This window comes from Mytilus trossulus, unplaced genomic scaffold, assembly GCF_036588685.1.
Source record: "Mytilus trossulus isolate FHL-02 unplaced genomic scaffold, PNRI_Mtr1.1.1.hap1 h1tg000024l__unscaffolded, whole genome shotgun sequence".
Classification (NCBI taxonomy): domain Eukaryota; kingdom Metazoa; phylum Mollusca; class Bivalvia; order Mytilida; family Mytilidae; genus Mytilus; species Mytilus trossulus.
In genome coordinates, this window is record NW_026963290.1 from 6,288,354 (window position 1) to 6,314,167 (window position 25,814).

General features: G+C 36.6%; 1 protein-coding gene across 1 annotated transcript in view; it reads left to right on the forward strand.

Annotated features, from left to right (window-relative positions):
- LOC134699075 (uncharacterized) overlaps positions 1-25,814 on the forward strand; it is a 60,425-nt gene that overhangs the window by 34,084 nt on the left and 527 nt on the right. The window contains exons 11-14 of the mRNA XM_063560762.1: positions 20,221-20,292; positions 22,065-22,193; positions 23,312-23,443; positions 24,609-24,785. Of these exons, the coding sequence (XP_063416832.1) occupies positions 20,221-20,292; positions 22,065-22,193; positions 23,312-23,443; positions 24,609-24,785 (510 nt within the window). The remainder of the gene's footprint in view (positions 1-20,220; positions 20,293-22,064; positions 22,194-23,311; positions 23,444-24,608; positions 24,786-25,814) is intronic.

Sequence of the window (25,814 nt, forward strand, 5' to 3'; positions counted from 1 at the left end):
ACACAAAAATCAACAGTGACGCCCAGATATAAAAGATCGAAAGTGAAAAAAGTACAAAGTTGTACAGCACTGAAGATCAAAAGTTGAAAAGGTTTCGCCAAATACGGCATTGTTTTTATGCCCGGGATAAGAACATTCTTATTATCATGATTATATAGAACAATTCATGCTATTGCAAACAGTAAATTTTATCAAATGTATATGAAAGAGTTAACATAAAGAAACTGAGGTATTAACTAATTACAGAAAACTAAACCCGAATACATAACGCCAAGATATAAAAGATCGAAAGTGAAAAAGGTACAAAGTTGTACAGCACTGAAGATCAAAAGTTGAAAAGGTTTTGCCAAATACGGCATTGTATTAATGATAAGCAAAGTCAACACAAGTGCTGCCTACTGGGATGGTGATACCCTTGGGGAAATAAATCTCTACCAGCAGTGGCATCGACTCAGTGGTTGCATTTTAAGTTTTAACTCATCATAGATACCAGTATTTTAATTTTGTATTTACGCCAGACACGCGTTTCGTCTACAATATATCAGTGAATGTCCTGTGAAGGGAAAATAGGCGCATCGTTTGCGTCAGACTTCAAAAGGTGCTATGTTCAATTTTGTCGAAAGTAACTAAAACAATTTAAGGAAAAACTCAATTGTCAGACAAGAACGCGAAAACCAAAAAACAACAACATATCAGAGTCAGTAAAAACTAATTTTCAAATCTTGTCTTGTAAAGTCATAATTTCCCCACCCGAATAACATGATAAAAGATACTGGCTGATTTTCTTTTTCAAGGGAAGGTCGAAAAGAAACCGACGAAGATAAAAGAACGTCAGTGCGAATGCCAGCTGGTATTTAACCTAAAGTTCTATATACACTAACAGACTTAATAGACAGAGGTTTTGTACCAGATAACCAAAATCAGCAAAGAGTACCGCATTGTTGAAAAGTATGATAGTAAAACTACATACAGACAGGTTAACTTTATCAATGACAATACAAGCGCAACAACCTTAAAGACGGTATAAGTACCCTCGTCCACGTGCGGGTGTTGTCTGATAAAAATAGATGTATACACATGGACAAAAGTATTTTGTAAAATGTGTTATGTAAATACTGATAAAAAAATGCTGATTACTGGCTGATTTTCTTTTTCAAGGGTATGTCGAAAAGAAAACGACGAAGATGAAAGAACTTTAGTGCGAATGCCAGCTGGTATATAACCAAATTGGAATTGAAATTAAACACTCTTTATTTTTTTTTCTGATATAATTTGTTAAAATAGAACAAGTTAAACACTATTTTTAAAAATATCACCTGAGTTTGATCAATAATTATCGCCTCGATAAGTTCTTATCTGCACTTGCAGCTCCTGTACCCGTACACAGCAAAACATGTGCTTTTATCCTCATTGTTTTCAACACTTTAAATAATCAAGTTTATAAAGTTATGTGATTGACACCTTGCAATAGGTCCTCCACAACTCTTAACCGCAGCAAGATGGCAGATTATCAGCATGAGAGAGGCAGGAATGTCGCTGTGACAACTGTACGTATTGTCGGTCATCACTTTTCCACTATGAGTCGTTTAGAGAATAAAAATCAGGCAATACACGATATAAAAGACTATCCGAGATCAAAAAGACCCCCTATGCCACCTGCTAAGGAAAATCAAGCATGATGAAGCTTAGTCAGAAAGAAACCCATTGCATACAATATAATCCTTAAAAGACAGAGGTGGACATACAGCAGCATTTTAACAAAATTGTTCGAGATTGAATCATCCTTTCTGGTTATTGTGCGATAAGACCATTTCAGGGACGTTTGCTTACGAACAGACACACAGTTATCCGTATCCAATGTAGTGCAGAGCTCGCCAAAATTGGAAATAAGCATCGTGGAGGAAGATCCATTGTTCAAATAGAATTCTGTTTATCTTCCTTGGTCTAATCATAGCCTGGATTTGAACCATATCAAGGATGTATGAGACACCATTGGGCGTAATTTGCACAAAAGGACACCCCAGTCCAAACACGTGATGAAATAAACAATGCCCTTCATCAGAAATGGTTGCTGCTACCTAAGCAACAAATTAGTCGATTTATGGCAGAAATCATAAGACGTTAAGTGGCGGTTGACCGTTTAAATGGAGACTGCGCACATAGTACTATTTCTTTGGCGTATACAGATTAACCATGATGTGAACAATCATCTTAAGAATAATTTCGAAATGTCTGACATTGTAAAGTTCGACTACAGTAAAAGTTGTAAAATGCAGTTTTTTGTACAAAAAAACACCTCCTTTTGGTTTTAGAATTGTGGTTAGATAAATAATTTTTTTTTCAAACATTTTTTGTTCGTTAAAATGCCAATGTTTTCATAAACTATGTTTCAATATTATTTTACAAATATTTTTTCATATTCCATCCAAAATAAAAGGTTGATTATTCAAGTTTTAAATAATCAATATTTTGCAATACTTTTTTCCATGTGTATATATAAAAAAGAAAGATTACTTTGCTTTTTAAGTAAAATATATTTAATATATTAGTTTGTAATATTTTCACGATTAAAACTAATGACCTGAATAATCTATTCATGATCATTTAGTTTTTTTTTTTAAATTCGAACATAACTTTACGCTATTTTCCGATATCAAACAAATACGCCTTTTTTTCAACCATTTACCTTTATAGAGATGGAACTGAGTTGTCCTTTCGATCATTAAATGTATCGAGCACTATTCAATGTCTCTCGAATGACTTTGAAAGGCGCTAAAGAATCGTCTTAGAGATACTGGTACAACATTTTAACGTCCCCGAGGTTGCAACTCACGTGAAACGAAGTTATGTGAAGATTGGCAAATCCGCATTATTCATCTCCGTAATCAATTTGGAGAAACTCATGGAAGAAACAAAAATAGGCTATATGCGAAAACAGTTTGTAACCGACTTCATCTAGGCAGCCTATGAGTTCGTCGTTCGTTGAAGTGAGCTATCCTTACGCAGAATCAAAGGATGTCGCGAGTTAAATGGAGAGGGTACGGATTCGATGACATACACTAACATGGAGACTAATCCTTTTTACTGCTGAATCCAAATTCAACTTGACATTTATCGATGGCAGAGACATGGTCTGCCGCAGGTGCAAGGCATGCTTTTTGATGCGTGCGTACAGGAAACAAATTGGCTTTAGGGTGGCGAATTAATGGTATGGGATGGATACCCTACCAGGAACGCCCCGATCTGACAATTAGTGAAGGAAACCTAAATGCAAAAAGGTATAGGAACGAAATTCTGGCTCCACTAGTTCTCCCGTTTCTCCGAAAGCATCGTTAAACTACATTTTTAACAGAAAACGCCCGTTGTAAACACATTTTAATGAGTTTTGGAGAATAATCGCATTCGATTGTTGCCGTGGCCAGTATTGTCTTCAGATTATCGCCAATGGGACATCTTTGGGACGAACTTGGACGACTCACCAAAAAGAGCCCAAATCTATCGGAAACGGTCATCCAACTTGAATAACACTTTTCGGGGAAAATAACAACAGAAAGGGTCATTGATAAAAAGGGACGATCAAGTGTAGTTTCTTCAGATACTGGAACATGAATGACCACAATATCACCATCCTGAAAGCTCTGAGGGCCATTTCGGATGCTGTAATGAAATGTTGGTTCATTCAAAAGCACGTATGAAACGGATATAAAATGGATGCAAATAGAATATGATGCAGCAATAAAAGAACGTGAGAAATAATAATGAACAAGCTGGACAAGTATGACCACAAATTCAAACATGCAGAACCATTGATTTGTTAACTTCACGAAAATAAAAAGGCAGCTGAGATCCAGGTGATGAATGTTTGGTAAGCAAAATAAGAAGAACAAGAAAGAAAAATTGAATAGATTCACGGAGTGAGATGTTTTGAGACAAACTAGAGTAGATATCGAAACCTTAAAAAATGAGGGTAATATGTTGCATCATACTCATACCTCTCGTAAATACCACAAACATAGCGTTTACTATGTGCCGCACTCAATGTAATGTCACGTCACTTTGACATCTTTCTTTGATTGATACATCTCTCACATAGTTAAGAAGTCCTTTATTTCTATTTTAAGAAAGGAAAAGTAATACAAAGCTTAAAGCCATTTGTTCCGGAAATGAACGAGCACTTACAAGACTTAAGAATAATTTTGGATACATCACTGGATAGTTTCGATATAAAAATTGAGAAATTTTAGATTCATACTCACAAACAAATGATATTTATATAGGTCATCATGATAAAATTGCAGAAGATTGCTCGTATAAAAAGGTGGTGGAAGAGATTTAGCAAACAAATCAGTAAATGTTCGTTAAGATTAAGAAATCCGTCAAATTAGATTTTTTGTATTCAATCCTCACAATCATCTATTTATAACTTACCCGTCAATACTATCGTTTTTTAAGGTAGCCATGTTACTGCCTCTAATACACCAATACATATCATAATTTCACCTACAGACAATGTGTACCCGCAAGTCACTCCTCTCAATAGCACCGGCACGCCAATTAAATTGATGCACGTCGACATCTCTTTTTTTATAGAATGCAGCATATATTCATAGTAGTTACTCTGATTTATCAGAGAAAACCGCTGAATCATTGGTTACAAGAAGTAACCTTTACATTCTCATAACCTTTACAGTCTTGGAGAATCATCAAGAATATAGACCTTGTGAGATGTCAGTTTAAGCATAAATATTTGGAAACAAGTTATTATGAGTTAAATTAATCATACCCCTTTCTACTTTTATTGTGCGAGTGCTGCCTTGTAGCGCCATTAGCCTGCTCTTTTTTGGAAGCTAACAAGTTGTCTTTTACGTGCAAGTGGTATGACTCTCTTTTAACACGTGATCAGTCGCGTATCCTTCCGACAGACTATCGTTGTTCCAGAAGATAATACTCGCAAATGGTGTGAAGGAAGAGCCGAAAATGTGGTCCATAAAATTGTCTCCCAGACACGGAAATGGAACCACGAACCTTTGTGTTTCAAAATAGAGGTTGTGACTCAATGTCTTATTGTTTGAACCAAGAAATAAATGACTGAGAATACCTTTCCATTCCTCCAAGAGATCATTTACATCACCCCAAGTATACGATTATAGATGCGATACGCGGTATTCAGAAGTTCGGGAACCCTGTTTTTCCTCATTGTTAAAATTCTGGAATTAGTAATCACGCGGAACTGACCCTGCTTTATAGTTAGTATGTCTGCATACAAGTTACACTTTACCTTATTATCTTTCATATTTCTTATAAGTTGCGGCCACATGTCCTAAGTCGATCTCTGTTTGGTGGTGTTTTTGTTGGTTAATGAGATCATCTAAAGTACCAATCACACAAGTGCGAATATATTTGGCTTTAAAGTATTTGTTCACCTTCCCCATCATGGTATGATCTCAGTGGTCGAGAAAAACTCGAGTTTCCTCAAATCTTACGGGATCGATCCTTTGTCGATAGAGTAGACATCAAAGCAGTGTTTTATACATAGTACTTTGATCTCTTTGTTGTTGAATTCGGTAATCTTTTCCGTCCATAGTTTTATGAAAATGCTTGACTTGAATATGGTATGAAAAGCAACCTGGATCATCACAACTTCTTGGTCTTGGGCGGCACTTAGTCATATTGGCAAGTAAAACATAAATGATGCCAAGAATACACGTGAATGCTTTATTCTGTTGAAACAGAACTGTAATCCAAGTTTCACTCAAACGAACAACGATCAAGCATCGTTTCTCGAATTTACGTCGAAATATTTTATCCGTTTAACAAACTTTTCTATAGCGATACCTATACCGATTTGTACTTTTGTGAAGATGAGGTTTGTTTAACGGCTGACTAGATGAAGTCGGTTATATAGTGCATAGTTAACAACCCATGTTCTTTAACTCACATAGTTGCGAGTCGTTGTATTCTTATGTTGAGCATCGACTGCTTATTTGCAATAGGCGAGTGACTTATTTCAAAAATACGCTTAGTTAACAATCCTAATGAACCCATCTTACGCACGGCTGGATTATATATACACATGGAAAAAAGTATTGCAACACCTTGATTTTATAAAACTTGAAAAAATCAGCCTTTTTTTTTTAGATGAAATATAATAAAATATGTGTATGATATTATTGAAACATAGTTTATGATAACATTGGCAACCACAATTTTAATAACAAAATGTAGTGTTTTTTGTTCAAAAACTGCATTTTTCAACTTTTACTGTAGTCGACTTTACAATGTCAGGTATTTCAAATAATCTTAAGATGATTGCTCGCATCATGGTTAATCTTTATACGCCAAAGAATTAGTACTTTGTGTGCAGCCTCCAATCAAACGAATTACCTTACCGCATCTAAACGTCTTTTGATTCTTTCTGATGAAGGGCATTGTTTATTTCATCACGTGTTTGGACTGGTCTGTCCTTTTGTGCACTTTCCGCCCATTAGTGTCCCAAATATGCTCGATATGGTTCAAATCCGGGCTACGATCAGGCCAAGGAAGATGAACCGAATTCCATTTGAACATTGGATCTTCCTCCACGATGCTAATTTCCAATTTTGGCGAGCTCTGCACTACATTGGATACGGATACAATGTGTGTCTGTTCGTAAGCAAACGTCCCTGAAATGGCCAGTAGAGATGATTCAATCTCGAACAATTATTGTTAAAAAGCTCACGTATGAGCCTCATCATGCTTGATTTTCCTTAGCGGGTGGCATAGGGGGTCTTTTTTTTTTTTTTTTTTATCTCGGATAGTCTTTTATATCGTGTATTGCCTAATTTTTATTCTCTAAACGACTTAAAGTGGAAAAGTGATGACCAACAATACGTGCAATTGTCACAGCGACATTCCTGCCACTCTCATGCTGATAATCTGCCATCTTGCTGCTGTTATGAGTTGTGGAGGACCTATTTCAAGGTGTCAATCACATAACTTTATAAACTTGGTTATTTAAAGTGTTGAAAACAATGAGGATGAAACACATGTTTTGCTGTGTACGGGTACAGGAGCTGCATGTGCAGATAAGAACTTATCGAGTCGATAGTTATTGATCAAACTCAGGTGATATTTAAATAGTGTTTAACTAGTTCTATTTTGACAAATTATTTCAGAAAAAAATAAAGAGTGTTTTTTTAATTTCAATTCCAATTGGCTGGCATTCGCACTAAAGTACTTTTATCTTCGTCGTTTTCTTTTCGACATACCCTTGAAAAAGAAAATCAGCCAGTAATCAGCATTCTTTTTATCAGTATTTACATAACAGATTTTACAAACTCTTTTATCATGTTATTCGGATGGGAAAATTATGACTTTATATGACAAGAAATTGAAAATTAGTCTTTGCTGACTATATGGTGTTTTTTTTTGGTTTTCGCGTTCTTGTCTGACAGTTGAGTTTTTTATTAATTTTTTTTAGTTCCTTTCGATAAAATTGAACATAGCACCCTTTGAAGTCTTACGCAAACGATGCGCCTGTTTTCCCTTCACAGGACATTCACTGATATATTGTAGACGAAATTCGCGTCTGGCGTAAATATAAAATTTAAAATTTAAATACTGGTCTCTATGATGAGTTAAAACTTAAAATGCAACCACTGAGTCGACGCCACTGCTGGTAGAGATTAATTTCCCCGAAGGTATCACCAGCCCAGTAGTCAGCACTTGTGTTGACTTTGCTTATCATTGATATAATCGTATAAATTAACATCACTTTGAATTTTTGAAAAAACTAAGGTTTTTCTACACCAGGAATAGACTGCCTTACCTGTATTTGGCAAAACTGCTAGGAATGTTATGTTCTCAATGTTCTTCAACTTCATCCTTTATTTTGGCCTTTCAAGCATTATTTTGATTATAACGTCACTAATGAGTCTTGTATATGAAACGCGCGTCTGGTATTTATGATGAGTTTTCTTGTGTTATGCAGCTGCCGTCTGATCCCCCTAATTTTTTGACATTTTTTTTTTAAATTTTGAGGTCTAGTTTCAGATTTTTGAACATAGCGCCCTCCGATACCTAGCGCAAAAGAAGCGCCTGTTTATCCTCTATATGACCTATATAGTCATTCCCCGTGACACCCCTCATTATTTTTCTCTAGAAGCCCTGGAATAGGCCGACCCCCCTAATTTTTGACATTTTTTTCGAATTTTGAGCTCTAGTTTCAGATTTTTGAACATAGCACCCTTCGATACCTAGCGCAAAAGGAGCGCCTGTTGCTCTTCAACAAGACTTATATAGTCATTCCCCGTGACACACCTCATTATTTTTCTCTAGAAGCCCTGGAATAGGCCGACCCCCCTAATTTTTTGACATTTTTTTCAAATTTTGAGCTCTAGTTTCAGATTTTTGAACTTAGCACCCTTTGATACCTAGTGCAAAAGAAGCGCCTGTTTCTCTTCTACAAGACCTATATAGTCATATTCCGTGACACCCCCCATTATTTTTCTCTAGAACTCCTGGAATAGGCCGACCCTACCCCCATTTTTTTGACATTTTTTTCGAATTTTGAGCTTTAGTTTAAGATTTTTGAACATAGCGCCCTTTGATACCTAGTGCAAAAGAAGCGCCTGTTTCTCCTCTACAAGACCTATATAGTCATACCCCGTGACACTCCTCATTATTTTTCTCTAGAACTCCTGGAATAGGCCGACCCTACCCTAATTTTTTTTACCTTTTTTTCGAATTTTGAGCTGTAGTTTCAGATTTGTAAACATAGTGCCCTTTGACACCTACCGCAAAAGAAGCGCCTGTTTCTCCTCTACAAGACCTATAAAGTCATATCCCGTGACACCCCTCATTATTTTTCTCTAGAAGTCCTGGAATAGGCCGACCCTACCCCCATTTTTTTGACATTTTTTTCGAATTTTGAGCTCTAATTTCAGATTTTTGAACATAGCGCCCTTTGACACCTAGTGAAAAAGAAGCGCCTGTTTCTTTTCTACAAGACCTATATAGTCATACCCCGTGACACTCCTCATTATTTTTCTCTAGAACTCCTGGAATAGGCCGACCCTACCCCAATTTTTTTTACCTTTTTTTCGAATTTTGAGCTGTAGTTTCAGATTTGTGAACATAGCGCCCTTTGACACCTACCGCAAAAGAAGCGCCTGTTTCTCTCTACAAGACCTATATAGTCATATCCCGTGACACCCCTCATTATTTTTCTCTAGAAGTCCTGGAATAGGCCGACCCTACCCCCATTTTTTTGACATTTTTTTCGAATTTTGAGCTCTAGTTTCAGATTTTTGAACATAGCGCCCTTTGATACCTAGTGCAAAAGAAGGACCTGTTTCTTCTTTACAAGACCTATATAGTCATACCCCGTGACACCCCTCATTATTTTTCTCTAGAACTCCTGGAATAAGCCGACCCTACCCACATTTTTTTTACCTTTTTTTCGAATTTTGAGCTGTAGTTTCAGATTTGTGAACATAGCGCCCTTTGACACCTACCGCAAAAGAAGCGCCTGTTTCTCCTCTACAAGACCTATATAGTCATATCCCGTGACACCCCTCATTATTTTTCTCTAGAAGTCCTGGAATAGTCCGACCCTACCCCCATTTTTTTGACATTTTTTTCGAATTTTGAGCTCTAGTTTCAGATTTTTGAACATAGCGCCCTTTGATACCTAGTGCAAAAGAAGCGCCTGTTTCTCTTCTACAAGACCTATATAGTCATACCCCGTGACACTCCTCATTATTTTTCTCTAAAACTCCTGGAATAGGCCGACCCTACCCCCATTTTTTTGACATTTTTTTCGAATTTTGAGCTCTAGTTTCAGATTTTTGAACATAGCGCCCTTTGATACCTAGTGCAAAAGAAGCGCCTGTTTCTTCTTTACAAGACCTATATAGTCATACCCCGTGACACCCCTCATTATTTTTCTCTAGAACTCCTGGAATAAGCCGACCCTACCCACATTTTTTTTACCTTTTTTTCGAATTTTGAGCTGTAGTTTCAGATTTTTGAACATAGCGCCCTTTGATACCTAATGCAAAAGAAGTGCCTGTTTCTCTTCTACAAGACCTATATAGTCATACCCTGTGACACCCCTCATTATTTTTCTCTAGAAATCCTGGAATAGGCCGACCCTACCCCCATTTTTTCGACATTTTTTTCGAAGTTTGAGCTCTAATTTCAGATTTTTGAACATAGCGCCCTTTGATACCTAGCGCAAAAGAAGCGCCTGTTTCTCCTCTACAAGATCTATATAGTCATTTCCCGTGACACCCCTCATTATTTTTCTCTAGAAGCCCTAGAATAGGCCGACCCCCCTAATTTTTTGACATTTTTTTCAAATTTTGAGCTCTAGTTTCAGATTTTTGAACAAAGCGCCCTTCGATACCTAGCGCAAAAGAAACGCCTGTTTCTCTTCTACAAGACCTATATAGTCATTCTCCGTGACACCCCTCATTATTTTTCTCTAGAAGTCGTGGAATAGGCCGACCCCACCTCAATTTTTTTGACATTTTTTTTCGAATTTTGAGCTCTAAATTTAGATTTTTGAACATAGCACCCTTTGACACCTAGCGCAAAAGAAGCGCCTGTTTCTCCTCTACAAGACCTATATAGTCATATCCCGTGATACCCCCATTATTTTTCTCTAAAACTCCTGGAATAGGCCGACCCTACCCCCATTTTTTTTAACATTTTTTTCGAATTTTGAGCTCTAGTTTCAGATTTTTGAACATAGCGCCATTGATACCTAGTGCAAAAGAAGTGCCTGTTTCTCCTCTACAAAACCTATATAGTCATACCCCGTGACACCCCTCATTATTTTTCTCTAGAAGCCCTCGAATAGGCCGACCCCCCTATCTTTTTGACATTTTTTTCAAATTTTGAGCTCTAGTTTCAGATTTTTGAACATAGCGCCCTTTGATACCTAGCGCAAAAGAGGCGCCTGTTTCTCCTCTACAAGACCTTTATAGTCATATCCCGTGACACATCCATTATTTTTCTCTAGAACTCCTGGAATATGCCGACCCTACCCCCATTTTTTTGACATTTTTTTCGAATTTTGAGCTCTAGTTTCAGATTTTTGAACATAGCGCCCTTTGATACCTAGTGCAAAAGAGGCGCCTGTTTCTCCTCTACAAGACCTATATAGTCATACCCCTTGACACCCCTCAGTACTTTTCTCTAAAACTCCTGGAATAGGCCGACCCTACCCCCATTTTTTTGACATTTTTTTCGAATTTTGAGCTCTAGTTTCAGATTTTTGAACATAGCGCCCTTTGATACCTAGTGCAAAAGAAGTGCCTGTTTGTCCTCTACAAGACCTATATAGTCATACCCCGTGACACTCCTCATTATTTTTCTCTAGAACTCCTGGAATAGGCCGACCCTACCCCCATTTTTTCGACATTTTTTTCGAATTTTGAGCTCTAATTTCAGATTTTTGAACATAGCTCCCTCTGATACCTAGCGCAAAAAGAGCGCTTGTTTCTCCTCTACAAGACCTATATAGTCATTTCCCGTGACACCCCTCATTATTTTTCTCTAGAAGTCGTGGAATAGGCCGACCCTACCCCCATTTTTTTGACATTTTTTTCGAATTTTGAGCTCTAATTTCAGATTTTTGAACATAGCGCCCTTTGACACCTACCGCAAAAGAAGCGCCTGTTTCTCCTCTACAAGACCTATATAGTCATATCCCGTGACACCCCCCATTATTTTTCTCTAAAACTCCTGGAATAGGCTGACCCTACCCCCATTTTTTTTACATTTTTTTCGAATTTTGAGCTCAAGTTTCAGATTTTTGAACATAGCGCCATTGATACCTAGTGCAAAAGAAGTGCCTGTTTCTCCTCTACAAGACCTATATAGTCATACCCCGTGACACCCCTCATTATTTTTCTCTAGAACTCCTGGAATAGGCCGACCCTACCCCCATTTTTTTTACATTTTTTTCAAATTTTGAGCTCTCATTTCAGATTTTTGAACATAGCGCCCTTTGATACCTAGCGCGAAAGAAGCACCTGTTTCTCCTCAAAAAAGACCTATATAGTCATTCCCCGTGACAGCCCTCATTATTTTTTTCTAGAAGCCCTAGAATAGGCCGACCCCCCTAATTTTTTGACATTTTTTTCAAATTTTGAGCTCAATTTTTTAGATTTATGAACATAGTGCCCCTTTGATACCTAGCGCAAAATAAGCGCCTGTTTCTCCTCTACAAGACCTATATAATCATTCCCCGTGACACCCCTCATTATTTTTCTCTAGAAGCCCTGGAATAGGCCAACCCCACTATTTTTTTGACATTTATTTCAAATTTTGAGCTCTAATTTCAGATTTTTGAACATAGCGCCCTTTGAGACCTAGCGCAAAGGAAGCGCCTGTTTCTCTTCTGCAAGACCTATATAGTCATATCCCGTGACACCCCCCATTATTTGTCTATAGAACTCCTGGAATAGGCCGACCCTACCCCCATTTTTTTGACATTTTTTTTGAATTTTGAGCTCTAGTTTCAGATTTTTGAACATAGCGCCCTTTGATACCTAGTGCAAAAGAAGCGCCTGTTTCTTTTCTACAAGACCTATATAGTCATACCCCGTGACACCCCTCATTATTTTTCTCTAGAACTCCTGGAATAGGCCGACCCTACCCCCATTTTTTTTACATTTTTTTCAAATTTTGAGCTCTCATTTCAGATTTTTGAACATAGCGCCCTTTGATACCTAGCGCGAAAGAAGCACCTGTTTCTCCTCTACAAGACCTATATAGTCATTCCCCGTGACAGCCCTCATTATTTTTTTCTAGAAGCCCTAGAATAGGCCGACCCCCCTAATTTTTTGACATTTTTTTCAAATTTTGAGCTCAATTTTTTAGATTTTTGAACATAGTGCCCCTTTGATACCTAGCGCAAAAGAAGCGCCTATTTCTCCTCTACAAGACCTATATAATCATTCCCCGTGACACCCCTCATTATTTTTCTCTAGAAGCCCTGGAATAGGCCAACCCCACTAATTTTTTGACATTTATTTCAAATTTTGAGCTCTAATTTCAGATTTTTGAACATAGCGCCCTTTGAGACCTAGCGCAAAGGAAGCGCCTGTGTCTCTTCTACAAGACCTATATAGTCATATCCCGTGACACCCCCCATTATTTGTCTATAGAACTCCTGGAATAGGCCGACCCTACCCCCATTTTTTTTACATTTTTTTCGAATTTTGAGCTCTAGTTTCAGATTTTTTAACATAGCGCCCTTTGATACCTAGTGCAAAAGAAGCGCCTGTTTCTCCTCTACAAGACCTATATAGTCATACCCCGTGACACCCCTCATTATTTTTCTTTAGAAGCCCTAGCATAGGCTGACCCCCCTAATTTTTTGACATTTTTTTCAAATTTTGAGCTCTAGTTTCAGATTTTTTAACATAGCGCCCTTCGATACCTAGCGCAAAAGAAGCGCCTGTTTCTTTTCTACAAGACCTATATAGTCATACCCCGTGAAACCCCTCATTATTTTTCTCTAGAGCTCCTGGAATAGGCCAACCCTACCCCCATTTTTTTTACATTTTTTTCGAATTTTGAGCTCTAGTTTCAGATTTTTGAACATAGCGCCCTTTGATACCTAGTGCAAAAGAAGTGCCTGTTTCTCCTCTACAAGACCTATATAGTCATACCACGTGACACCCCTCATTATTTTTCTCTGTAACTCCTGGAATAGGCCGACCCTACCCCTATTTTTTTGACATTTTTTTCGAATTTTGAGCTCTAATTTCAGATTTTTGAACATAGCGCCCTTTGATACCTAGCGCGAAAGAAGCACCTGTTTCTCCTCTACAAGACCTATATAGTCATTCCCCGTGACAGCCCTCATTATTTTTTTCTAGAAGCCCTAGAATAGGCCGACCCCCCTAATTTTTTGACATTTTTTTCAAATTTTGAGCTCAATTTTTTAGATTTTTGAACATAGTGCCCCTTTGATACCTAGCGCAAAAGAAGCGCCTATTTCTCCTCTACAAGACCTATATAATCATTCCCCGTGACACCCCTCATTATTTTTCTCTAGAAGCCCTGGAATAGGCCAACCCCACTAATTTTTTGACATTTATTTCAAATTTTGAGCTCTAATTTCAGATTTTTGAACATAGCGCCCTTTGAGACCTAGCGCAAAGGAAGCGCCTGTGTCTCTTCTACAAGACCTATATAGTCATATCCCGTGACACCCCCCATTATTTGTCTATAGAACTCCTGGAATAGGCCGACCCTACCCCCATTTTTTTTACATTTTTTTCGAATTTTGAGCTCTAGTTTCAGATTTTTTAACATAGCGCCCTTTGATACCTAGTGCAAAAGAAGCGCCTGTTTCTCCTCTACAAGACCTATATAGTCATACCCCGTGACACCCCTCATTATTTTTCTCTAGAAGCCCTAGCATAGGCTGACCCCCCTAATTTTTTGACATTTTTTTCAAATTTTGAGCTCTAGTTTCAGATTTTTTAACATAGCGCCCTTCGATACCTAGCGCAAACGAAGCGCCTGTTTCTTTTCTACAAGACCTATATAGTCATACCCCGTGAAACCCCTCATTATTTTTCTCTAGAGCTCCTGGAATAGGCCAACCCTACCCCCATTTTTTTTACATTTTTTTCGAATTTTGAGCTCTAGTTTCAGATTTTTGAACATAGCGCCCTTTGATACCTAGTGCAAAAGAAGTGCCTGTTTCTCCTCTACAAGACCTATATAGTCATACCACGTGACACCCCTCATTATTTTTCTCTGTAACTCCTGGAATAGGCCGACCCTACCCCTATTTTTTTGACATTTTTTTCGAATTTTGAGCTCTAATTTCAGATTTTTGAACATAGCGCCCTTCAATACCTAGCGCAAAAGAAGCGCCTGTTTCTCCTCTACAAGAACTTTATAGTCATTCCCCGTGACACCCCTCATTATTTTTCTGTAGAAGCCCTAGAATAGGCCGACCCCCCTAATTTTTTGACATTTTTTTCAAATTTTGAGCTGTAGATTCAGATTTTTTAACATAGCGCCCTTCGATACCTAGCACAAAAGAAGCGCGCCTGTTTCTCCTCAACAAGACCTATATAGTCATTCCCCGTGACACCCCTCATTATTTTTCTCTAGAAGCCCTCGAATAGGCCGACCCCCCTAACTTTTTGACATTTTTTTCAAATTTTGAGCTCTAGTTTCAGATTTTTGAACATAGCGCCCTTTGATACCTAGCGTAAAAGAAGCGCCTGTTTCTCCTCTACAAGACCTATATAGTCATACCCCGTGACACCCCCAATATTTTTCTCTAGAACTCCTTGAATAGGCCGATCCTACCCCCATTTTTTTTACATTTTTTTCGAATTTTGAGCTCTAGTTTCAGATTTTTGAACATAGCGCTCTTTGATACCTAGTGCAAAAGAAGCGCCTGTTTCTCCTCTACAAGACCTATATAATCATTCCCCGTGACACCCCTCATTATTTTTCTCTAGAAGCCCTGGAATAGGCCAACCCCACTATTTTTTTGACATTTATTTCAAATTTTGAGCTCTAATTTCAGATTTTTGAACATAGCGCCCTTTGAGACCTAGCGCAAAGGAAGCGCCTGTTTCTCTTCTGCAAGACCTATATAGTCATATCCCGTGACACCCCCCATTATTTGTCTATAGAACTCCTGGAATAGGCCGACCCTACCCCCATTTTTTTGACATTTTTTTTGAATTTTGAGCTCTAGTTTCAGATTTTTGAACATAGCGCCCTTTGATACCTAGTGCAAAAGAAGCGCCTGTTTCTTTTCTACAAGACCTATATAGTCATACCCCGTGACACCCCTCATTATTTTTCTCTAGAACTCCTGGAATAGGCCGACCCTACCCCCATTTTTTTTACATTTTTTTCAAATTTTGAGCTCTCATTTCAGATTTTTGAACATAGCGCCCTTTGATACCTAGCGCGAAAGAAGCACCTGTTTCTCCTCTACAAGACCTATATAGTCATTCCCCGTGACAGCCCTCATTATTTTTTTCTAGAAGCCCTAGAATAGGCCGACCCCCCTAATTTTTTGACATTTTTTTCAAATTTTGAGCTCAATTTTTTAGATTTTTGAACATAGTGCCCCTTTGATACCTAGCGCAAAAGAAGCGCCTATTTCTCCTCTACAAGACCTATATAATCATTCCCCGTGACACCCCTCATTATTTTTCTCTAGAAGCCCTGGAATAGGCCAACCCCACTAATTTTTTGACATTTATTTCAAATTTTGAGCTCTAATTTCAGATTTTTGAACATAGCGCCCTTTGAGACCTAGCGCAAAGGAAGCGCCTGTGTCTCTTCTACAAGACCTATATAGTCATATCCCGTGACACCCCCCATTATTTGTCTATAGAACTCCTGGAATAGGCCGACCCTACCCCCATTTTTTTTACATTTTTTTCGAATTTTGAGCTCTAGTTTCAGATTTTTTAACATAGCGCCCTTTGATACCTAGTGCAAAAGAAGCGCCTGTTTCTCCTCTACAAGACCTATATAGTCATACCCCGTGACACCCCTCATTATTTTTCTCTAGAAGCCCTAGCATAGGCTGACCCCCCTAATTTTTTGACATTTTTTTCAAATTTTGAGCTCTAGTTTCAGATTTTTTAACATAGCGCCCTTCGATACCTAGCGCAAAAGAAGCGCCTGTTTCTTTTCTACAAGACCTATATAGTCATACCCCGTGAAACCCCTCATTATTTTTCTCTAGAGCTCCTGGAATAGGCCAACCCTACCCCCATTTTTTTTACATTTTTTTCGAATTTTGAGCTCTAGTTTCAGATTTTTGAACATAGCGCCCTTTGATACCTAGTGCAAAAGAAGTGCCTGTTTCTCCTCTACAAGACCTATATAGTCATACCACGTGACACCCCTCATTATTTTTCTCTGTAACTCCTGGAATAGGCCGACCCTACCCCTATTTTTTTGACATTTTTTTCGAATTTTGAGCTCTAATTTCAGATTTTTGAACATAGCGCCCTTCAATACCTAGCGCAAAAGAAGCGCCTGTTTCTCCTCTACAAGAACTTTATAGTCATTCCCCGTGACACCCCTCATTATTTTTCTGTAGAAGCCCTAGAATAGGCCGACCCCCCTAATTTTTTGACATTTTTTTCAAATTTTGAGCTGTAGATTCAGATTTTTTAACATAGCGCCCTTCGATACCTAGCACAAAAGAAGCGCGCCTGTTTCTCCTCAACAAGACCTATATAGTCATTCCCCGTGACACCCCTCATTATTTTTCTCTAGAAGCCCTCGAATAGGCCGACCCCCCTAACTTTTTGACATTTTTTTCAAATTTTGAGCTCTAGTTTCAGATTTTTGAACATAGCGCCCTTTGATACCTAGCGCAAAAGAAGCGCCTGTTTCTCCTCTACAAGACCTATATAGTCATACCCCGTGACACCCCCCATTATTTTTCTCTAGAACTCCTTGAATAGGCCGACCCTACCCCCATTTTTTTTACATTTTTTTCGAATTTTGAGCTCTAGTTTCAGATTTTTGAACATAGCGCTCTTTGATACCTAGTGCAAAAGAAGCGCCTGTTTCTCCTCTACAAGACCTATATAGTCATACCCCGTGACACCTCTCAGTACTTTTCTCTAAAACTCCTGGAATAGGCCGACCCTACCCCCATTTTTTTTACATTTTTTTCGAATTTTGAGCTCTAGTTTCAGATTTTTGAACATAGCGCCCTTTGATACCTAGTGCAAAAGAAGCGCCTGTTTCTCCTCTACAAGACCTATATAGTCATACCCCGTGACATCCCCCATTATTTTTCTCTAGAACTCCTGGAATAGGCCGATCCTACCCCCATTTTTTTGACATTTTTTTCGAATTTTGAGCTCTAGTTTCAGATTTTTGAACATAGCGCCCTTTGATACCTAGTGCAAAAAAAGCGCCTGATTCTCTTCTACAAGACCTATATAGTCATACCCCGTGACACCCCTCAGTACTTTTCTCTAAAACTCCTGGAATAGGCCGACCCTACCCCCCTTTTTTGACATTTTTTTCGAATTTTGAGCTCTAGTTTCAGATTTTTGAACATAGCGCCCTTTGATACCTAGTGCAAAAGAAGCGCCTGTTTTTTCTCTACAAGACCTATATAGTCATACCCCGTGACACTCCTCATTATTTTTCTCTAGAACTCCTGGAATAGGCCGACCCTACCCCCATTTTTTCGACATTTTTTTCGAATTTTGAGCTCTAGTTTCAGATTTTTGAACATAGCGCCCTTTGATACCTAGCGCAAAAAAAGCGCCTGTTTCTCCTCTACAAGACCTATATAGTCATTTCCAGTGACACCCCTCATTTTTTTTCTCTAGAAGCCCTAGAATAGGCCGACCCCCCTAATTTTTTGACATTTTTTTCAAATTTTGAGCTCTAGTTTCAGATTTTTGAACATAGCGCCCTTCGATATCTAGCACAAAAGAAGCGCCTGTTTCTCCTCTACAAGACCTCTAAAGTCATTTCCCGTGACACCCCTCATTATTTTTCTCTAGAAGCCCTGGAATAGGCCGACCCCCCTAATTTTTTGACATTTTTTTCAAATTTTGAGCTTTAAATTAAACAATGACATAAAAGGTGCTATATTTTACAGGGTAGGACTACTTTTACATACGGTCTAAATTGAAGAGGGTGCATAGGTGGCCCTACACCTACAAATAATCCGTTGATAGATGCAGAGTTATTGTGGTACTAAATATTAGCATAACAAGTTATGCGACTTGTTAAATCAATAGATTGGATAAAAACCATTTCAAAATTGAGTTAAAATTGCTATATTTTAACTGATTTTCTGCCTTTTTGAATATTTTTTTTATTTAACGGCCGTTGTTGTCTTATTCTGTTTTTTGGTTTCTCGATATATCGCCTTATTGTTCGCTGGCTTATTGTTCGCTAGCTATTGTTCGCTAGCTTCTGTCTGATCTGTATCTTGTAGTTAATAGAAAAATAAATTTAAAAAGTGGGGTCCCCGTTCATTTGCGCTCACAATCTGCCTTCGAAAGAAGCATACATTTTTGTAAAAAATGTTTTTTTCTGTTGAAGTAATAGGAAAAATGAAGTTAATATCGAAATAAAAAAAGAAATTTATTACAGAAATCGCTCAAATTTTACAATAATTTAGTTTAAGTACAGTTTATATGGAAATTTTATTAAGAAATATAGGTCACCGATGAGTTGAAAAAGATATTTCAATTTGAAAGCTAAAAAATGGCATTTTTCCATCAAAGGGAGATAATTTGGAACTTTTTCAATGATGTATACATTTTAAAAGTCATCTGGGACCAATACGAAGTGATTGTTTTGAATGATTTGTGTACCATATGATAAAGTAACAACTTCAAAAGGTAACAAATAAAATTTGTAATGAAAAACAAATGTTTAATTTTTTTTCAAATTTGTATACCCTCGAGCCTCCAGGTAAAAAAGAAACATCATGGCCAACCGAAGGACGAACAGTGTACTAGAACACTGAATAAACAACCAACAAAATTAAACAAAAAAAGGTCAATGTAGACCCTTCTTACAAAATTCGCTTTAGTACTCTAAAAGAGTAGGCATTTCTTATTTGCCCAAAAAGTGTCATCCTTCGTGTAACTCTTTGCAAACAAAAAGATGTTGAAAATTAGCATTTGCTAATAAAAGTCGAAAACAAGAGGAATGGTTATTATTGGGACAATGAAATGAACATAGTCGTTCTTTTCTGAGCCAGTCATATTCTGTAAGTCCCCATTTCAAGATCGGTGGTTGATACCTTTCAAGTGATCATGGCTTTATCGTATACAAAATTCAAGAAAAAATATCAAGAATGTTTTAAAACGTATACTCATGCGTGTTTCACTGCAAATATCCTTGTGTATAACGATTTTCATAATACATGATTTAGTTGTTGATCTACATGTATCTACTGAAATTCAGAATTTGATAGGACTATTTTACCGAAACGTAATGTGTCAAATAAAAAAAAGAATAGATATATTACAGTAAAAGTTGAAACAAGACAGCCAATTTTTAACAACAAAAGTCCGAACACCAACCCAAGAGTACTTCGTGCAAAACAAACGATATTATAATTCTATAATTTGGGAATTGTACATATTAAACAAAATGAGTATACATGCGGAAAAAGGATAAACACACTTTATTTTCAAAAATTGATAACAAAGTTAAAACATTTTTTTACAATCATTTCAGGGTGCCAAGTTCAGAGTGAGAGTTGTATGCCTGTCGGGAAAACGAAATATTCAGTTGCAATAACAGACATCAGTAAGATTTTGTATTCGTATCTAGTATATCTTTAAATAATCGTAACCCCACAAAACGAACAGGTGAAGTCTTCCAAATATTTAAATTGTGATGTATTCAGGTTAAACAAATAAAATGGAGAATGGAAATGAGGAATATTTCAAAGAGACAACCATCCGACCACAGAACAGATTCAGCCTAAGGTAAACAATGTGTCTTCAATACAGCGAGAAAATCCAGGACCTGGAGGTATGCCCCAGCTGGCCCCTAAATATAAATTTGTACTACATTGTAGTTCAATGAAAATAGACGTCATACTTAACTCCAAAAATATAACTAAAGACTAACAAAGCCCCAGATGCTCCTGAATTGGGGCAGGCGCAGAAATGCGACGGAGCTGACCATGTTTTGTAAGATATCAACACTCTCCTATACTATACCTCTTACCAAAATTGAATTCAGAAACACATAGCAATACGCACAGTAAAACTCAATTTCAAAGAAGTTTGAATGTCGCCACTCATGATCTTTCAAATTAAGTTCTAATAATTTCAAAATGGTCAGTCACAGAATAAATTGTACAACTATTTCTTATACAATACCTTCTTTCAGAGGAAGCAAACAAAGTTGTCAAAGGTTCCGATCGGCAATTAGAATACCGAATTAATTATTCAAATTATAACTTTGAAATATTTACGAACATCAGACAAATTCATTGAAATGATCCGTATGCATAAGTCACAATGCTGTTCCTCTGATCTTATAATTGATGACTATCACATAATTTGACTTATCAATGATTAAGATTAATTTAAAGGTTAAGATCAGTTCAAATTAAAAGATCAAGTGTTATACTGTGGCCATCTCATACATGTGCTTTGAAATTTTGTCAAAAAATGTGGGCTTAAGTTTCTGTTTTTTTTTAAATAAATTCTTATTTTCTGAAAGTACTTATTTATTTTTTAAATTCACAAGTTATGTTTGTCAATAACTGTAAAAATGTCAACATTTCGTACACTGCACACATAAATCTGGTTATTCTCAATCGCCAGTGGCTAGTCCTGATACGCGCCGTAGACACAAAAAAAAAAAGATTTGGTTCACTTGCCAATAAGACAACTCTCCAGAAGATACCAAAAGACACAGAAATTAACATATTTAGGCCTTCAACAATAAACAAAGCCAATACTGCATAGTCAGCTATAAAAGGACTTGAAATGACAAATGTATATAAATTCAAACGAGAAAAACTAACGGCCTTATTTATGTACAAAAAATGAATGCAAAACAATATGTAACACATCAACAAACGAAAACCATTGAATAACAGGCTCCTGACTTGGAACAGGCACCTACATACAGAATATGGCGGGGGAAAACATGTAAGTGGGAGCCCAACCCTCCCCCAAACTTGTACAGTGGTGCAACATTACAACATAAGAACGAACTATGAAAATCAGTTGAAAAGCTTAACCCATCAGAAGGATACAAATAGAAATAAAAAATGTAATACTACAAATAGTGGACGTGGTCCGGTACTTGTTTATCCCAACAACAATAAGACAATAAGTACAGATCTGAGAGTACTCGCAGTTTCTGACAGCAAGTTCAAAACAGTTTACAATACATAGAAAATATGCAAAACGTTTTTTTCTACATGAATTTATACTTTTTTTATAACCTAATAGCTATTCAGTATACGGGATGGATTTTACCTTTGTCGTTTTCATGTGTTTTGTGTTTCTTTCATCATATTAGAATATATCATAATTTCTGTTAATACCCGTTTCTAGAGTGTAATTATCAAAATGGCGGAACAGACGAATGTGTTGAAGATGGTTGGAAAACAAAAGAAGGATGTGCCATTAAAACTTGTACAGTGGATAAAGACAGCAACAGTTGGAAATTTGAGTCGAGTTTACGTAATATACTTTCATATTTAACTGTCTTCGGTTTAGTCTGTCGATCTGTCCGATTTTTAAGTGAAGTGTTTATTATGTTTCGTTTTTCTGGATATTTATCAATGCTTGATTAAGAAATGAACCAAGGTTTGTCCAGAAAATATTTTTTTCTATTAAAGTTTTTTTTTAGAAGACTTGTCAGGTACGAAGGGGTTTAAAGTTCATAACTCTTCAGTCGAAGAGAAAATTAAAATCTATTGCTAAATAAAACGACGACGACAAGAAAACTGCCAATCCACAATACACTCATAGCAGTCATAGCGTACTAAATTATAATCCATACGCGCGTCTGGCGTACTAAATTATAATCCTGGTAGCTTTGATAACTATTAACACCACTGGGTCGATGCCACTGCTGGTGGACGTTTCGTCCCCGAGGGTATCACCAGCCTAGTAATCAACACTTCGGTGTTGACATGAATATCAATAACGTGGTCATTTTTATAAATTTCCTGTTTACAAAACTTTGAATTTTTCGAAAAACTAAGGATTTTCTTATCCCAGACATAGATTACCTTAGCCGTATTTGGCACAAGTTGTGGAATGTTGGATCCTCAATGCTCTTCAACTTTGTACTTGTTTGGTTTTATAAATATTTTGATTTGAGCGTCATTGATGAGTCTTCTGTAGACGAAACGCGCGTCTGGCGTACTAAATTTTAATCCTAGTACCTTTGATAACTACAGACTGAGCATCATGAAACCATCAAAAACTAGAATGATCTCGTGTGATTTGGAAGAGTAGCGAGATCATGCTCCACTTACCGTTATATCTGTCATTATGATTATAACTACAAGAATGGTATTGAATTTAAAATCTCCTTCTATGATTACGTTGTGGGTCATTTACATTTTAAAATACATACAAGCATGCCTGATTTACATATTCCAAAATATACCTGTGATGCGTGGTCATGGAATTAATTATACTAATGGGTTCCATGTGATTAACATGCGTCACATATCATACAGACTTGCAGCAATCTTCTTTCTAAATTTGAGAACAGAAAACAGAAAACAGAAACAAATCAGTTAAAAGTGTTATCAGATTAGTTGATTTTTGTTTATTTTATATAATAGAATGTCGATGGAAAGATGATTGTGTACCAGAAGGAGAAATAAGGGTGGTTAAATCGTGTATGCAATATCAATGTGAAATCTTTAAGAAGAATGGGAAGGACACTTCACAGATGAAGAAAAAAGGAAAAATAGGTTATAAATTTATGTTAGCTTGCATTAGTTTTATTCATTTTGTTTACTTGAGCAGTCTACAATAGAATACAGTCAGATATATGATTTTGTTTTATATTTTTATGCCCCATTTATCGGCTTTGTATTTTCTTGTCTGTGCGTCCATTCGTTCGTCCGTCTGTCTGTTGCTCCGCCTGTCTCGCTTCTGGTTAAAGTTTATTGTCTAGGTAGTTTTTGATGAAGTTGAAGTTCAGTCAACTTGAAACTTAGTACTCATGTTCATTATATGATCTTTTAAATTGTAGTACTAAATTAGAGTTTTATTTATATTTCATGGTCCACTCAGCATAGGAAATGATAGTGCGATAGTGACATCCAAGTTCTATGGACACATTCTTGTTTTAATATCAAAAGTGAAATATATTTCCGCTGTGTATTACTAATAAGAGTTTAAGACATGACTTGAACATTATCTTTTTGATATTCTTTTTTTCTTTTTTTCTCTTTTTGAGTTCTTTAGAAAAATAGTTATATAATCATTTGATTCTATACGTTAATGCAAACAAAAGTTTCAAATGTTTGATATACCCACAGGGCTAAGTACCGAAAGTTGGTAAATGAAAAATCTTTATTTTATCATAGTTGTTGATACTGCGACTGCTTTGATTACTGACTTCCCGTACCCGAATTTGCAGCTAGTTTCTTTTTATAAAAACTACAAGACCAATAGCCACGACTATTTCTATAGAAATTTACCTACACCAAAGAACATAGACAAACGGAAAACCTACGATTTTAAAAAGCACAAAAAGAAAAGGAAGTAATATGATAGTATTTACCAATTCTGACAGTAAAAAGGATGAAAAACCAAACAAAACACGGAAATGACAATGTTTATAATACACAAAAATCCAAATACACTTTGATCTATCATCTCACGTTTGTGTGTTCCCAGTGAGACTGCGTTTTATTTTTTCGAATGTTTTTTATAAAGTTCACGATCGGTAAAAGGCGGCAACAAAAACACAAAAGTTCCTGTATAGTAAAAATTTTCGACCAATAATCAACGAACAATTTTTATTGTCGACCATATCTTATAGATTTATATAAATAAATGTAGAACTCAGTTTAGGATATATTGTGTTTGATATGGTTCAAATACATAATAGTAAGTTTTAAATTTTAGGCTGCAGTATAAAAGGCGGTGAACTGTTAAAGATAGATAATTCGGAGAACAAAAATCTAAACGACTGCGTTGGAGAGGGAAGCTACTTTAAGATACACAAAAGGAAGAAATGCGCAGTTTTTAAGTGCAATTTGAAGGGAAAAAATAAATGGCAGACAGAGAAATTGAAAACTTATGGTAAGTAATATGATTATAATTACGACAAAACAAAAACAAAAAGAGATCCAATGCAACAAACTTTATACATGTTGATATAGGATAACAAAAGAAATGACCATTTTTCGAATAAAAGCAGTGTGTATTTCAACGCTACATCAACCGAACGAACAACTCACCAAAATATAAACAAAAGGATTTTGTATCAGAAGCTACGAGAGCAATGAAGACACACGTGCTTAATCTATCAAATGATAATGTGTAAACGATCCACTAAAGGGCAGAGTGTATTTTACCACAGCACCCAATATCACCCTTGGTCTTGGTGCTGTTGTCAACTGTTAGAATTGTTGTTGCCTTTTGTTGACTATTCGTCGTTTATTGTTCGAGTTTTGATATGGGGTTGGCAGTTTGTCTTCGAGTAAGTCTTAACTCATATTCCAATATTTCCAATCTCTTTAGCTTGGGAGCTCAAAAGTGGCGCTTAAGGTATATCATAAGTAAATATTTTGTGAGACAGAATTTCCTTATATTTAGCCAAAATGAAGATGTTACTATGCTCTTTTCAGATATGTAAAAAGTATGGGTCAAGCTATTTGTCGTTGAAAATTGCCTAAATTTGGTTAGATTGTTAATGGAAAAACACATGTGTGTGCATAAAAAAAATCTATGAGATAGAATTTTGAAATTAATTGTGAAAAGATACTTTTTTGTTTTTGTACTAAAGTTAACAAAATAAAAATAAAAAATGGTGTCACCGAACTCGTTTTCTTGCTATAAGTATATTTTTTTTACTAAAAGAGTTATCTTCCCTTAAATGGCTCATTTGAAAAAAATGATTCTAAAAGCAAAAACATATATATTTGTTTAAATATTTTGGACTATATAATACAATACATTACCAACTTTTCTTTATATTATCAAACAGTCTAACCTTTAAATTGCAAGTTTGTCTCCAAATTTGCAGATTTAGTCAAATAACTAGACCGATTTTTTACTGTGATTATACAATCCAAAATGGCGGTATACCATGTATCTACCTTAAAAGGG